The sequence below is a fragment of the Sylvia atricapilla genome, chromosome 1 (assembly GCF_009819655.1).
Source record: "Sylvia atricapilla isolate bSylAtr1 chromosome 1, bSylAtr1.pri, whole genome shotgun sequence".
NCBI lineage: Eukaryota > Metazoa > Chordata > Aves > Passeriformes > Sylviidae > Sylvia > Sylvia atricapilla.
The window spans coordinates 61,501,963-61,519,289 of NC_089140.1; the positions used below are offsets into that span (position 1 = coordinate 61,501,963).

The 17,327-nt window shown below is 47.5% G+C and overlaps 1 protein-coding gene across 3 annotated transcripts in view; it reads right to left on the reverse strand.

Annotated features, from left to right (window-relative positions):
* The window catches only part of E2F3 (E2F transcription factor 3), a 41,588-nt gene extending 24,536 nt beyond the window's left edge, over window positions 1–17,052 (reverse strand). The window contains exon 1 of one of the 3 annotated variants that reach the window (XM_066323908.1): window positions 16,472–17,052. In XM_066323908.1, coding sequence (XP_066180005.1) covers window positions 16,472–16,792 — 321 coding nt within the window. In that variant the 5' untranslated portion in view covers window positions 16,793–17,052. Of the gene's footprint in view, window positions 1–15,915; window positions 15,996–16,471 lie in introns of those variants that run through there. The other 2 variants (XM_066323899.1, XM_066323918.1) reach the window with 2 other exon arrangements.
* Between the last annotated feature and the right edge of the window lie 275 nt (window positions 17,053–17,327).

Consider the following 17,327-nt stretch of genomic DNA (forward strand, 5'->3'; position numbering starts at 1 on the left):
TAATTGCACACTACTTAAACCCTAAAGAAAGGTTAATTTCAAGACTATTGGCCACCCCAAGCATTCTGGAAGTTTTCGGGTGCTGGCACAAAGGCTGGAAGAGCAGAACATTAGCAGAGGGGTAGAAAAGACAACACCTGGATTGAAGACAGAAATTCGTGTGTCTGTACATGAGCTTTAATTTTTTATTCATTGTAGCCTAAAGTTCAGAGAAAGTCTGGCTGGCTTTTTGTCCACTGTGGCCTTCCCCCTCGTTCCCTTTCTGCTACCTGTCATTTATAACCATGCCGCTCTTAGAAACTATCCTGAAGGCAATGGACAGCTAAATGGGATTTTCCAGAAGCCTGGGGAAGTCTTCCAGTGGAATCTAGCACTAAAATATCACCTATTAAAGGCTTCACTAAAAATTCCTTTCTTTAAATAACTTTGAAGACAGAAGGAATCTATCTACTCATTTCAGGCCCATGGATTCCTCCCCAAATGTACTTTTAACCTGTTGAGAAGATAAATGACCATATGGTTTAATTGTGCCCTCTTCACAGAAGCCGTAACTTTTTCTCTTATGATCCTTCTCACCTTGATCCTTTTCATTTTCAAATGCAGCCCCACTTATGAGTCATCTTTCCCTCCTCTCACACACACTTTTCAGTCTCTCCTCTTCATCCTTTTCCTCTTGTTTTAGTAAAAGCTGTAGGTAGGGTGAACTAAAATAGCAAGTTTCACAACTGGACATGAGACAACCTTAAATTTAGATCAAATAAGCCCTTCAAAAGTACACGAGAGCTTTCCATCCAGACAGATTTATAAAAGCTACATATAATTATGGAAAGGAATAGGAATAAAAATAGCCTGTGGACTATGCTCTCTCTCAACAATATATGTATAGGAAGGAGGACAGCCTTAGAAGCAGGAGAAAAGGTAAGGTAACTTGAGGCAGCCGTGGGAAGCACCCACCAGCCCACAGGCTTGCTAGATTGCTAAAAATCCTTAAGCGTGATAGATTCCCATAGAAACACTCATTTTCTACACTAACTGTTTTCCCAACCCTAATTCTAAACTATTATCAAACTGTAAAGCTAAGATTACCCCAGAAAACTTGACTACATCTCACTACCTGAAACTGCAAGTTCTTATCCAAGCTAGAGCAAAGACAGTCTTGGACAAAATCTTCTTTGCCAGCCATCAGTTCGTCTTGGAAGTCTAAAATCCAAGGAAACACAAAAACCTGTTGTCTTGCCTTGACATCCATAACTCCTACCCTTTCATCTTGCTGATGATAGCAGCAAGAGTTGTCTTACTGCTGACTTTCCTCCCGTGCTTTGCACTGGCAAGGAGCCCTCACACACTCTGCCCTGGCTTGGAACGAGTTCTGCAGCCTGGTCCCACGCTTTCCACCGCAAACTGGAAATTTCGTGTCCACTTCAGGTAAATACATTTTATTGAATTAAACACAAGAAAGTAAATATGGCAGAGTTACAGTGCTCCTTGTGTAAAACATTGACTTCCAAGATAAACAGGAATGCTACACAGCTTTCGCATATTGCTATCCTGCAAGCGTTTCAATGCACAATGGTGCTAAAGAAAGTATCGGGAGAAAGATGGAAATTTTGGCAGCTGCTGAGAGGAGAACTGAGCCTACTGGCAGTGGGCAGCATGTTTAAGGATTGCGAGATAAATACATCAGACCTTTCTTGCAAGTAATCAATAACAAAATAGTTATGTTTTATTCATTTCATGTTTGAAATCAGACAACACATTAAAGTGAAACTCTTATTTCACAGCCTTGTGAGTTACAGGCTGTCTCCAGAGTGAGTTCTGCACTAGTTGAGCTTGTAGTGGAGGTTTACTTACAATAACAATGATACACCTTCTTTTAAGCCAAACCTGAAATTCAGCAGTATATTCTGGTCACAAAGGCAGAATTCTGCTGTAGCATGGAAATAAGCAGGGCTCTGGGTGCTCTCACTGCCACGCAGGCTGGCTCCACCTCGCCACGTGAGGGGCAGAAAGGAGACTTTGCTGTGAGTGCAGTCGTGAAACTCAACCTTCCTCAGCCAGTGCATGTGACTGGCGTTCATTACCACCCAACTGAGCAGAAACCCTGTGAGCCTTCCCACCTTTGGGCTACACAACACAAGACCCTTGGCCACGGCTGCTGCAGCTGTTGATTGTAAAAGCCATCCCAGTTGCTATCTCCAAGGATTCTGTGATCTTTCATGCACGACCACGACTCCTTTACTTTCACTGATTAACAATCAGTCACACCAAAGCCCTGTTTACAGCTGTACCTGCCAGAGCAGCACAGACACTCTTTCCTCTGGAGGTATACCCTGACAGCAATGCTGGAGAAGATCTCCAGCATTGCAAGCTCACTACATACATAACTTCTAGGCATAAATTACATTTATACCTTCACCTGCTTCAGTGCCAGTCATCAGACAGTAATTAAATTACACATAGCCTGGGAGCCTCAGTCAGGCGCTGGAAGACAAGAGCACAAGGCACGGTGCAAACAGCACTGAGTGGACTCTCAGTTTAAGCAAACACAGCTTTCCTCCGTGGGCTGAGGATGTTTTCAGCCGTAGTTACTTCCACGTGTGCTCACAAACCTGCTATACTGCCCCCAAGCCCCTCAAAGCTGGGGATGGGGAGAGCGTGCGGGTTCCCCGCGGTCCCTGGCGCTGCTGCCCAGGCTGCGGCAGCTGCACACCCTCAGTAACCCAAGCAGTGAGCACAAAGGCTGCCTATTTCTCTGCACAGCCATCTGTTGGGGCTTCGTTCCGCACAACACCACTGGATTCTAGGAGGTGCTGAGGGCACACACACAGCGAGGCTCTTGGTCTGCTGCCACTCCCAAGCAAGTGTCCCGTGCATGGGGAGAGGGCATGGCCAGGGACAGCTCTGCTGGCCACCTCCACCCTCACCACAGGCCAGCTGGGCCAGGGAGATCCCTGTGCTGAAAACTAATCGCTCAACTAGTGTTAGCTTTCAGCTGGAGCAGTCCCTGGCCTGACAAGCACAGAGAGGTACCAGGAGCCAAAGCAGGGAGGGGAGGGAGGGCAGCATGACCCTATTTGTGGCGGCACCAACTTGGATTGCTGCAAGCTGACTGTGAGATCACATCCCCAAAGGGTGTCCCAGGATGGTTCCAGGAAACCCCCTCTGTCACAGGAACCACTTCTAGTAGCACAGACCCGGTTCCCAAATCATCCTTTCCTTTCTATCCCAAGAGGCAATTAAGGCTACTCTGCCAATAAGATGATTACATTTCCCATCCAAGAACGTGCAGCTAGGAAACAGCAGGATATTTTAGCATCCAAGACAGCCAGCCATCCTCATGCTGCTATACTGAATGAATACAACACGGTGGTCTAGGGCACGATGGTGAGGACCAACGGGAGGACCTCTATCCCTCAATAACCTCCTGCAGAAACCTATCACGACTGAATTGCTTCGCATTTCAACCCCTGCTTGAAGCTAGTGACCGCCTGAAGGATCTTGACATGGTATTTAATCCTCTCCATGTTACTGTCCTCAGAAACACCAAATTGTTTACCAAACAGCACAACTGCTTAACGGCATGTGGCTATTGAATTGAAAATACTGAAAGCAAGTCTTATCATATCTACACTAAAAGAGCATCCTCAAAGCGTAACAAGGAAGAAACTGGAACAATCAGTTAATAATACTATCGCTCTTTCCTTACAGCAGAAAACAAGGAGAAAAAAAGCTAATCAAATACTACCACCTTTCTTCCCCTCTGCTATTGCTTCGCTTAACATTGAGACCACATTTGTGGTTAAATGCAGGGAGTCAAACTTCCTATAAGCAGTGCTGTTACGGTTCCAGATTTCCACTGTGGTTCAGCTGTATCACAGCTCTGGAAAGGCAAACTGGCACGTGCTCAAACCGCCACCTTCCCCTGCTAGGGTGAAAAAATTCCATATTGTGACTCTAAAAGGTTCTTTACCTGAATCACCTTACTGGCCTGCCGTCTAAGATTTAAGATCTTAATAGTGAACTTAAAAAAAACACTTTTTGAAATTGATATTCTGGATAAAAACATTTAGCGAAAACACTGATGCAATTTCATCACACTACAGGAGATGCATGCAGCCAGTTAAAAACGTACCTTTCCATTAGGACAACACTTTAAATTCAGGGTTCTGGCTGGGAAGATCACTGCACCTGCTGCATGCTGGGGCTCATGCCCACGCAGTCGTGGAGAGGCACTCAAATACAAGGCAGAGCAACAATGAGGACAAAAAGCATCATCTCTCAGGGAGAAGTGAAGTACTACTTGTAGAAGGCGTTCAGCATTACTCTGAGCAGAGGGAACAATACATTTTCATATTTGATCAACACTAAGCAAAGAGACTGGGCTGAACGTGGACAAAGAATCTGACAATTTTTCAGGAGGAAAGCAAACCTTCCAGGACCATTACAGGCAAGCAGGCTATTCCTAATCTTCTAGGCATGCCACACTTGCACTTTCAGTGGGAAAGCGAGGGTGGCTCCGGTGGGGAAGTATCTTTGCTGGGATCTTTATGCTATCCCTCTTACACCACTGCATTGTTACACAGAGTTCCAGATCTGTTGGCGTTTTCCATTTCAACAAGGTATTGCCATCCAAGTCAATAAGACAAGCTTAAGTATCTGATATTTTTAGCTAGATATACTACAGCACCTCACAGATGCCTCAAATTTTCTCCCAGCGAGGTCTGAAGGCAATTCCCCCCTTCTCTGCTGCTGTTTGAGCAGAGTTTGGGGCCTGCTCTTCACATGCTGAGGCAACCGAGCTTTTTGAAGTGCTGGGAAAGCCACATTTCTCCACTTCAAATGAAGTACTTAGAACGGATATACTTTCTTACTGAAAACATGATGATAACTCTTGATTCACTTCAAGATAGAAAGACTTGATTTTGGTCTTAAGAGAAAAGAGTCCATCTTAGTCTCTGCATTGCAGACGAGAACAATCACATTTTTGCGTGGTCTGACTTATCGCTAAATTGATTATTCTCCAGGACTAGGAAAGAGGGAGAAAGGAGGAAGATAGTAATCACCCTTATAAAATTATTTTAGGTGAAAGAAGTGAATGCATCTTACTTTTCCCAGCAACCCTCTTTCCTAATTCTGAAGCAAATAAATCACACTAAGGATAGTATCTTGAACATATGGCTCTAAATAAGAGGGATTTGCCTCCTTTTCTCTTCTTTTTTTTTCTCCTCTAAATTAAATATGCCAGTCTCTGGAATTCCCTACACATTCCCTTTCACAGCAAAAGGGGTTTCTGTCCCCCTGAAATACAGATATGGCAGAAAAAAATCTTTTGTAACTACTAACTTAATTCTGCCCACAGAAGGCTGTACCTAAGTTTAATATCTAGCCAACTGCACACAACCTGTTCACTACAGTTGCATTTGCTTCCCACATATTCAGCAAACATGATGCTACCAAGACGAGAATAGGGAAGGACTTCAGTGCACCAAGACCAGCAGCAACATGAAGAGCATCTGAACAGGTCATAACAACGCTGGAGGCTGCCAAATGATCTTGCATCTTTCTTTGCCATCTCTCTTGTAAACACCTACAAAGCACATGGCTCCAAGTACAGAAACTCAAGGGATGTGTTTTTATTTTGCCCTCTGCTTCTCCATGCACAAGACACCCCACACTGCACGGTGTGGGCTTTGAATGCTCCTGTCTTTCTGCGGAGCAGCTGAAGCCGAGGACCACTGGGAAGGATGCTGCTAACCCCTAGATCTGGAAGAGGCATCCCACAGGCACCCTCCAGAAAGGGGGAAACACCCCCTGAAGTTCCTCATTCCCCTGCCTGCAATCCAAGAAGGCAGCTGGTGACACTGCGTGGAAGATGATCACAGAGAAGTTTGCCAGCAGGAACGAAAGGGTAGCGAGGATGCCAAAAGCCAATAGTCGGCATTTTTCTGTATTTTTGGTAAGCAAAAAAGAAAACCAAGCAACACGAATGCGACCAGCAATAGAAATCAGGAAGGAAATGTAAATGATTTTATAGAAAGCGTGAATCAAAGTCATACCAAAAGCCACCTGAATGTTTCTCTATCATAGGCAATTTCTCATGTTCTTTTATGTCATCTTTGCAGTGTCAGTTTTTGAGAGAATAATTCTCAGCTCAGCACGACAGAACAGTAATACCGACGGGCATGCAGAACATTAGCATGTTATAAATAAACTGCTAATTTGAGGTGGGAAAAATCATCAAGGCAGCTCTTACGATTAAGAACCAGAGAAAGAAAATGAGCAACTTGCTTATGCTTTCAGGACACTGTATTTAAAAAAAGAAAAAAAAAAAAAAAAAAAGAGCTTTTTCTTACCCCTAATTCCTGAGGGAAAGAAAGAATAAACCCAGTGAAATGCCCACTGTTGAGACAAAGAAGCCAGGGAAAATGCTATTATAATTTTTAAAGCCCTCCCTGCACCCACCTCAAGTAGTAAGTTGTCTTTTTTACTTGCTTCAAAAATTTTGTGTTTAAGGGTTCTACAACCGGGTTGTGAAGTTTCAGCTTCCTCTCAGCCAACTTGCAGTTTTACATAACTCCCCAGAGACACTTTTTGGTCACAGATACCGCGCAGCTGAAAGCAAAAAAAAAACCAAAAAACAACCCACCCAAAAAAGTACGAGGTGCAGAAGCATTATACAGCAATTCGGATCTGGGTTACTTAGAGCCACTCAATAAAACTCTTACCATGAAAAGTAAAACTTTATTCCGTTGAGCCGGCGGCCAGGATTATTCGTGCCTGCGATAGCCCTGACACCACCCTCTGTCTGCCCCGTGTGGGGTTCCCTTCCCACCCTGTCCCCAAGTCTGCAAGGACAGATAACTCCCCGCCACGGCACGGCTGCCACCTCGGGTATTATTTCTGTACCGCTCCAGCATTGTCGCTCTGTCCCAGCATGACACTTACCAAGCATTGCTATAAAAATTTCTGCCTATATCTATGTTTTCCATGAGCGGGGATAATGGCCTCATTGCAGCAGCCTTGATAAAAGCTCCAACAAGACAGCTTTCAGATATCACCACACAAAAGGCTTCTGTGAGAGCTGTAACCAACATCAATTCCCGCTATGCGAAGACATTAGACAAAGTGTGAACTAGCTTACTGTATGGGGACAAAAAACTGACTGTCAATGTGTGGGACCAACGCTGTCTAAAAACACAACGCTGGCAAGGCAAAATAGCACCAGCATATATATATGGTAATTGCCATTTATTTCCAGAATTAGCAGCACAAGAGAACAAGTACTGAAGGCACTATTAGGTTACTAGCATCGCTCAAGACATTATAATTCCATATAATTCCATTTCTTGTGTCCCTGGAAGGAAAATGACTTTAAAAACAGCAGATGTTAAAAACACCCAAGCAGAAGGTGAAGGAAAGCCCAGTTTCCATTACAGAAGCACCCAGAGAATGCAGCAAACCCTTCAGATCTGCTCCTTAGAGCATGTATTTTCCTACAGAATCACGGAATAGCTTGGGTTGAAAGAGATCTTTAAAGGTCATCTAGTCCAACCCCCCCTGCAATGAGCACTGACATCTAACTAGATCAGGTTGCCCAGAGCTCCATCCAACCCAGACTTGAATGTTGCCAGGAATGAGTACCTATTCCCTGTCTGAGCAACCTGTTCCAATGTTTCATTAGCCCTGCCATAAAAAACATCTTATATCTAGTCTAAATCCGCGTTCTTTTAGTATAGAACCATGACTCGTTAATAATCACAGAATAACCTGAGTTGGAACAGACCCATAGGGGATCACTGAGTCCAACTCCTGGCCCTGCAGAGGACAGCCCTGATAATCACACCATGTGCCTGATAGCATTGTCCAAAGGCTTCTTGAACTCTGCCAGGCTTGATGCTGTGACCACTTCCTTGGGGAGCCTGTTCCAGCACCCAACCACCCTCGGGATGAAAAACATTTTCCTACTACCCAGCCCAAGCCCTGGTAGGACACATAAACCACCATTCCACCTATGGTACAAGACGAAACCTTTTCTGTGCCTCATTTTGTCCTTATTACACGCTTATAAGCTCACACTTGGGTAGCATCCAGAAAGTCAGAAGCCTATTGTCAACCTCAATGGACAGCACCAATATAATTGCTGGGCCAAGAGATAAGGTTTTCACTTCCAGACCTGAATTTTGCCAGATGATACCTCTTAAATCGAAGGTCTAGGAAGGAGCGATGCAAACAAGTCTACATGTCAGTTTGTTTCTGAAAAACATTTGAAAGGCAAATTTGAAAGCTAAGCTTTTAGACAGCATAGTACACTCACCCCATGGAGAAGTATTTCACTCTAAAATTACATCTGTACTTTAAAATGTGTAAAAAATATAAAATCCTACAGTGCATATTCAGTGGCTTGAAAAAAAAATGTATCTGCTACTGCACTCTAATTTTAGTACGATTTTATAACTAAGGGGTAGAACTAAAATTACGACGAAGTTATATTCACAGATAACTAGTAGAGTGGACCAATGAGCCTGACATGATATATAAGAATTAGACTCTTGCAGTGCATGGTGTGCACCATTGAGTCCTAAACCAGAGACTTTTAATGTCACCTTAATTAACAAGGAAGGAAGTTTGCCAATTAGTTCCTTCCCCCATCCCCCTTTTCTAGCACTAAGTTATGCAATATGCAACAACCTTTGAACCAACAACTGTAGAACAAGCAAAAAACCCCAAACCAGAATAGCATGGTTAAGATGAGAATGTCTTTCAAGACATTCACTAATGAAAATTACCTTTAGAATCTATGCATACATAACTAACAGACATACCACAACTCGGGCCAGGAATGCTGGAGCTGAAGCAGCCAAGGCTAAGCAAACATATCTTGTTGTCCAGATTCCCAAAACACCTTACTTTTACCAAAAATAGCTCTTTATATGTTTTCTAAAAGTTTTCATAGATTTTTGGAAAACTAGTGGCTCACAAGGTCTATGTGACAGGACTGTAAAATTTCATTGTAAAAATAAAGAAATGAAAGCCCAAATAATAGCAGCCTCTGCTTTTAACAGTGATTTGTCCATACAAAGCTCCAGATACCAAGGACTCAGCATCTGCAATACTTCAAGTGTGCCTCACAGGAAATCGTATTTTCTGCAAAAATCAGGTTCTAGACCCTTGAAGTGAGGCACTTGAATATGCCACCAGCCTTAGCCAGTGGATACCTCTGAGCCTAAATGCAGCCACCTATAAGCTGGAAAAACCTTGAAAGTAGCTAGAGGTGATCAAATTAAGTCTCCCACTCAAAGAAAGCAATGAAACAGGATACTGGTTTTACTTTTAGAGGCAGGGATAAAAGAAAGCCGTACTTGCCCACATAACTTAGCACACTCACAGAAGAGATGCCAGCTGTTTCTGAGAAGGTGATCTTTAATGCTCCACTTCACCTTCCTAGCTTAGTCCCAGGCCAAAGAGCTTAGGCACAAAACACCTGAGAGCTGCAGGGCATGCACATCGCAGCAGTGACAGAGTTAGCAGGTTGGTTTCCACACTGTCACAGGTCAGGTCAACAACTGTCCACATTCATAAGTGGGACAGGAGACTCATGACACATGCCATTAACCTTAGGCAAGCTCAGTTTGCAAACTGCTACCAGCACATTTGCTCTGCATTCATGTATGTATAAAAGGGATGCTAAAACACACCAAGTAGTACTCCCTTACCACACAACAGGGGCCATTTTCATTAAGCTCTGGCTTAAACAACACCTAGTCAAGCTCCTGCCTTCTCCCTTTACGAGGCTTGTAGATGCAAATATTTACCACAGCTCATGTTGAGCTCACAAGGCATTAAGAACTCCATGAATGCCACTAGATCCAGCAACCAGCAGCGGCATCCAAGCAGACATCACAGTACTTCAAAAGACACCCATGCCAGGCATAGCACTCTCAAGTGTGGTTTTGGACCAACTTACTCGAGGAAAACAGAAGTTAAATAGTTCCTTTCTAAAGATGTGATAAATTGGGCAATTTTGCCAAGCCTGTTTTCAAACAGAACTGAAATTGAAACAGAATCCAAATACCTCACCAGCAGCACCTCTACCACTGCAGCAGCCCCATCCCAGAGGCACGGGCAGCCTCCCTCCTGCACATCACTGCCCCCAGGGAACACCATGGGGGTTTCTTCTCCCCAGAACTACAGACACAATCTTGGTCTCGAAAAATAATGCAGGAAGTGATTAACTCTGTCAGCCAAAACAAAAGCCTGACGTCCAGCTTAGTAATTTGTAAGGATGAGAGCTACCTCCATATATACACACTCAGCGCTGCCAGCTGTAAATAAGATTATTTGCAGAGACTATAAAACCTGGAGATTTAGTTACTCTAAGAGCTTTCCATCTGCTGAAGCTCCACACTGGGCCAGGTTGGATCTTCGTTACCACCACTGGTGCAAGAAACCCACTGGAACTAAAAACAAGAGTCTCCAACTCATCCTTAGCAGGCAGCTCTGACAGAAACCAGGACGAAAGGCTGAGGCACCTTCCCATCCCTGCACACCAGCGCCAGGACCAGCCCTGCCCACCAGAGCCATGGCCATCAGCCAAGCAGACACCTTCGGAAGTGAAGCCTGAGAGATACCACACTTGAAGCTACCAAGAAAAGCCCCTATCTTCATTTCACATGCACCAATCTCATTCTTGGTGCTCTGAGCAGAAGGGATGGGCTGAATTTCCCACCCACGACCACACCAGGTCTACTGGCCTGCACAGCACTGGGCTCCAAAGAGGAATGGTGCTACTCCAGTTTCCTTTTTGCAAGCTGTGTCTCCTAAGGAGCTATTCCCACAGCAGCCACGCCTACTCATCCCCTCTGCCCCACACACCCCATTCTGCTCCTCAGGTTAAGACCTCATGAAACAAGATGGGTCTGAAAGGGTCTCTGCAAAGTCAGTCTACCATGTGTTCCAAATACCTTTGAAAGCTGGCAGTCCACAGAAGTTTCACAAGTAAAAACAATTACAGACAGACTTGTTTTTACACTCATGTGGTTCCTTGATAAAAGGACACCTTTATCTTTACATTAATGGCTTCCACTTCAGGAGAAATGAATTGTCTGACACTCTTGAGCTTGGAGAAGACATCTGAGGACAGAAGATAATTTGTCATAAACTGTGCAGAGAAACATCTATCAGAAAATCATTTTTCCCTACCACAATATCTAGGATCATCCAAGAACACTATAGACAGCAAGTTCAAACTGAAAAAAAAAAAAAAAAAAAAAAAAAAAAGCAAACCAAAAAGCAAGGCAAGAAACAAAGAAAATAGTTTTTTCCTTTCATACAAAATGGCTAAATCATGGCTAGAACTAGTCGCTACCCAAGGTCTGAACTACAGCTAGGTTCAAACAGGGATCACAAAAATCACCAGCCACTGGTAGCTATCAAACCCACTGTAACCCCTGACCAAGAAAGTGCTCTCTTGAAGCACAAAGGGTTTTCCTGTGCAAGCCTCCTTTCGTGTTCTTTCCTGAAACACTTGCCACAGTCATAGTCAGAGAAGTAGTGGGGGGGAACGCTTCATCTTGCAAAATATACAGCTGTTCCGAAATTCAAAGATCATTTTCCTTGTAAATGCTTGCACATACTCACAGGTGAGCACAGAGTAAAAATTAACAGAACAGCACCAACATACCTGGCATAAAATGAGGGGAAACAAAACGTGTGTTTTTGTTCAACTAGCTGGAGCATTCTCCACAGAAGAATAAACAGCCCATAAAGTGACCCCTACCCAGCTCTTGGTAAGCAGACTGGTGGTGCAAGGAAAATACATTCACAGAAAGAACAAGTAAGACAAACATCATAAAATGGAGGCTTGCTAGGACAATTTAACACCTTTACATGGGCAAGTTCCTGTCTCCTTCCTTCTCCCCACTCAGCCCGTCTTGGGCCCAAGAAGTCTGCTCACACCCAGCTCTTCTACCTTGTTACAGCAGCAAAAGGCAACTTGTCAGTGGAGCCAGATGCTCCCCAGGCACAGCAGTAAGGGAAGAAGCCTGTCTGGCCACAGGCAGAGCAAAGGAGATGATACAGAGGAGACAGTGAGAGACAAGCAAGCCTACCCCTTCCAGCCAACAGTAAAGCCTTTGAGCAGCTCAGCTGTCCATGGAACCCTGCCAAAAGCCCTTATCACCATGGGGCTACCATACTCAGGAGTTCTGGCGCAGATGGAGCCACACCAACACAGCTGGCCTCTGCACCAGGAAAGCACGGCCAACAGCAAGCTACAGCCTATTCCTGTAGGGTTTTTGAGGATGCCTGCTTTTCACAAGATGCTTGTTGGCATGGTTAGGGCAATCAGGATTTGATGTTTCTTTGAACTCACCTCAGATGGCTGCACCCAAAGGACCGTGTGGTACCTCCTCTGCTCAAAAACAGTGTGTTGCTGGTGGAGAGCAATTGGAACCAAAGAAAATCCCTTAAATGCTATTCAAAAAGCAAAGGTCCCAGACTCATACCAACATTAGTTTCTACTAACACAAACTATGCGGCAAAGAAAACAGGTCTGAATATGAAAACACCTGTGTCTTCACATACAAACCTTTTCACTGCCCCAGAATAAAGAAAAGCTAAGTTAACTACCTCCTTCCTTTATGTGACTTACACATTCTTCTTCCACACCTTAAATCCTTGTTCATTATTTATGTCCCATTTGGCTTGCTCCTTTACATAACACCTAGGAGAAAGACTGTGGGTTATCCCATTTTTCTCCCATTCCAGCTGCACCTTGCTGAGAAGCAGGGAGGAAGGAAGAGGTACTTTCTAAACCACCAGAAAAATGAGAGAGGTACCAAGTATTCAGTCTGGAAATGTAAATCCTCCTGCCCCCTTCTGAAGTATGCCGAACTAGCCTCTCCACAGCTCATGTCATCTAAAGGCCACAGGAGTTCTCTAAAGATATTGTTGTTAAGAGGATTTAGCCCCTTTTAAAAAGGACTTAACATGTGGGTGGTGTCTCCATTTAAGCATTTTCTCATGGCTAAGAAAATGGCCCTCTTCTTAAAGGCTTATCTTTATAACCCAAAGACAGTAAGAAATTCTCTACTATTTGAATTAGAAACATTTTGAGCAGCTTGCTTTTATAGCAGCCCCGTTTCTGAGTGCAGGGAATTGCAAATGGTAGCGACTTTCTCACACCAAGTGAGAAGGCAACACCAGCGAGAATGCTATTGGGGTACCTCATCAAACATTAATTTCTCCCGCGTTCTCATCAGGATCCAAGTTGATTCACAAACTCACACACTAAGACATCATGGAGTCACAACTCCTGTGCCATATCCCTGGCCACCACTTTCCCTTGACGGTCCCTGGCACTTCCCAGACCTGCCATTAGCTGGTTCAACCTGCTTGCCCAGCAGAAAACCTTTATTTATTTAGGTCAGGGTTGATTTTCCATCCTGGGAAGATTCCAGAAGGGAAAAGGCACCAGCCCCCAGCAGGGTGCAGGAGAACACGGGAAGATGCAGGACCACTGGCCCTGTCTCCAGAGGCTCCGGCTCTCCCAAGGGGTGCAAGCTGATGCTTGCTTAGCAAGGGTTATTTCTCCATCACTGTTGGTGTTTAAGCCATAGCAAGGGTTCAGATCCACCTGGTAACATCCTCAGGAATCCTCCAAAAGCCCCTCAAGCTGAAGGGGCAGGCAGGCTGGGGCACAGCTTCCCAGAGCCAGGGCTCTCCAGGGCACAGGCAGCACCCCTGGGCCACAGGAGCTGCCACGACGGGTGGCAACACAGCAAGGACCTGGCTCTGGACACCACGGAGACGCTTGCTTGGGACATGGAAGAGTGTGCAAACTCTCAGTGTGGGGCCGGAGAGACCCGGTGTTACAGACTAGGCCACTTTTCAGGGCTTTTCCAGCAGCGTTACACGTACACAACCACAGATAAAAGAACTAACAAATTCCCAAGGGGAAACCGCTTACTTGGGCCTAAGAACCTTCTCCATTTGGTGTGTAGTTGAACACCTCCCTGCATAGCCCAAACTATATTGCTGTACTGATTCTTCTCCAGTCATACCATAGTTTATATTTGGAAGTGACGGGTGGGTTGCCAGTGCAGTTACATCTGCAAGGCAAGAGTATTTTCATAATCCTAACCACTGCAGGTGTGCTGGCCAGATTTTAGACTTATCTCTACAGTCTTTTGCATAGCAGAGTCTTGTTTTCAGCTGGGGGGTCTCAGACTCCATCCACTACTTGCAATTCAATAATCAAGAGCTAAATTTATATTTGTGCTACTTGCCTGAGCTCACTGCCTCACCTACCCAGCATTTTCTCATTTCTTTCACCAGTCCCTAATATTAGTTTGTCAAAAAATGCTCTGCTAGGAGCCCAAGGGCAGAACACCCTCACCTCCCAATCCCAGAAAATCCTCCGTGACTTTTGAGGAAAGCTACCTGGAAGCTGCAGACCAGAATGGGCCTGGATAGCATCCCTGCCAAGCAGTTTGTGGTGCAGAAAGACAAGGCAGAGCACCAGCCTGACTTCCCAAAAGATGGGTCTGCGGCAAGCCAGCACAGCTCCGAGAAGGGCACTTCCATGAGCACAGCTGTCAGGGCAGAGCAGGATGCACAGCCCCTTTCCTGGTGTGTGCCACACATGGTTTATCACCCTGGGAGGGTGCCAGCCAGAGGCTGTAGATATTGCTGGCCTGACCACACTCTTCCTCCCCCATCCCACATCGCTGCCCAAAGTTAATACGGGGGCTGAGGGTATACAACAAACGCTCTAGTTGTGCAAAGACTTTTTTGCAGGCAGAGGCCAAAATCATTTTTCCCACTTACAAACCTTTAAGGTAGGAATAAGCCTTCCTAGGTTTTTAAGGCCAGGAGTTCCTCCCATTAGAGAGATGAGCAGCGTACCAAAAAATAAACAAACAAAAAAAGGCACTAAAATCATAAAATCGTATATGAAGGTCTTACAGGACCCATTAATGGGAAATTTTAGGAGTTCCTATGACATCAACATCCCTCCCACAAAGCGAAAAAAGCCTGTATAATTTTTCTCCCAGAACCTCCATGTAACATATGCTCCTCTTTGAATTCACTTACCACCACCTTCTAGGAATCAACCTTCACATAGGACAGCCAAATATTTACAAAGTGGCCTGAAGTGGCCTGCTTGACACTGAGTGCCAGTAGGATATGCTGAAGACCAGGAGTACAAAAAAAAAAAAAATCAAATTTCTTTAACAGTAAAGATACTTATTTTAAAATTAATAATAATTATTATTATTATTATTATTTTAAAAAAGAAAACTTTGGATAGGATTTCATGAGCCTTCAAACTTCCACCACTAGCTCAGCAACCAACACCTGCAAAAACCCCACACAAGAGGCAGCTCATGCCATCCTCACCGGCCTCCCAGCTGCTCCCAAAGCTCTTCCAGAAGTATTTCAGAATCCCAGCACCATCCCATACCTGGACCATCACCGACTGGATGCAGGGAAGAGAAAAAGGGCGCGGGGGGCAGGGGTGCTGAAGCCCTTTCTGCCCTGGCAGGGGCGCAGCGGGGCGAGCAGGGGAGCGGAGGGAGGGAGCAGAGCGATGGCACGCCGGCGGCCGGGGGCCGTGGAGCCCGGGGGGGCAGGTGAGCGCCTCCCCGCCGCCGACCCCGGGCGGGGGGATGCCCCACGCCCTCCCCCACTGCCCCACTCGGCGGAGCCCACGAGGGCCAAGCGCGCCCCCGAAAGCGGCGAGGACAAAGAAAATCCCACGAGTGGGGGAGGCGGAATTTTTTTTCCTTTTCTTTTTTTTTTTTTTTTTTTTTGAGAAGGGGGGGGCGGCGCATAAATTTTAGAGGAGGGGGCGTAAATTCTAAAGCGGGGGCCAGAGGAGGGTTGGTGCTCGCCGCCGCCCCACGAGTCACTGACCTGCTGCAGGGGCATTTCGGAGAGCGGCGGGGGCCGGGGGCAGCCGGCCGGCGGTCGGGCTGTCCCAGGCCAGAGGGAGGAGGAGGAGGAGGAGGAGGAGGAGGAAGCGGCGTCCCCCTCCCCGCCCGCCCCGGCTCCCAGTCACAGCCGCGGCCTCCGCGCACGTGTGCCAGACGTCACCGGCGGCTCCGGGGGTGAAGCGGAGACACCGGCGGGGCACGGCCCGGCCCGGCCCCCCGCCCCGGGGGAACCGGGGTCCTTCCCCGCCGGCGGCTGCTCGCTCCGTGCGGCGGGACGTGCCGGGGGATTATTATTTTCCGCCCGCTTTTTTTTTTTTTTTTTCCCCTTTTTTTTTTTTTTTCTCCTCTCCTTTTCAATAAGACCCGGCAGCGGGGGTTGGGAAGGAGGCAGGAAAGTTTATTGCAACAAAGCGCTGCCTCCGCCTTTCCTGCCCTCCCCCCCGCACGCCGCCCGCCCCCCGGGTCCGGCCGGCAGCGGGATCCCCCCCCGTCCCCTTCACCCTCCCCGCGGGGACGGGCGGAAAACACAAAATTACCGGGGGGCGGCCTCCGCCGAGAGCGGGCTGCAGCAGCGCCGTCCTGCCGGCGGGTCCGTGGGGGGTGCAGTACAGCGAGCTGCCAGCGGGCTGGCCCCCATCTGCCGCCGGGCCAAAGGCACCCGGAGCCTGGGAAGCGGCGGCGGCGGCGGAGGAGGAGACAACACAGGGCGCCCCCGCCACCGCGCCGGTGCTGCGGATCTGGATGAAGGTGCCGGCGGCAAAGCGGGCCGGGAAGCCGGCGGGGGCTGCTCTGGAGTCCGTGGACGGCGCGGGCGGCGGCGCTGCTGCCGGGGCCGAAGGCTGGAGTCCCCTTCTCATCCTTCCCTCCGGGTCTGTCCCCGCAGCCGCGTCTCCTCCCCCCCCCCGTCCCTCCTCCCCCCCCCGGCCTTCCCAGCTCCTTTCCTCCTCGATGCCGAGGCCCCGCGCAAAATACTGGGGGCTGCGGGTGCCGGGGGGGCCCCGGCTGCAGGATGCGGGGCGCCGGGGGGGGACGGAGGCGGCGGGGCGGGCAGATGCGGCGGATGGAGCGGGGCCGCTCCCGCTGTGTGGGGCCGGCTGGAAAATGGCTCCAGGAAGCGGCGGCTGCTGACAATGAATGAAGGGAAAGGAGACGGGTTACGCGCCAAGGGCCTCCCGCGAAACTCGGATTTCCCGCCCTCTTTTCAAACTAAATTTGCATGTCCCCGCCCCCGGGGCGCGCCCCGCCCGCCTCGCCGTCTCATTGGCCCCCGCCGCCCTCCGCGCCTTCCAACGGGGGGGGGCCCCTCTCCGCCCCTCCGCCTTCCCATTGGCCGGGGCGCGGCCGCGATTTACATGCGGCGCGGCGATTGGCTGCGGGGGCGAGGCTGGGGGA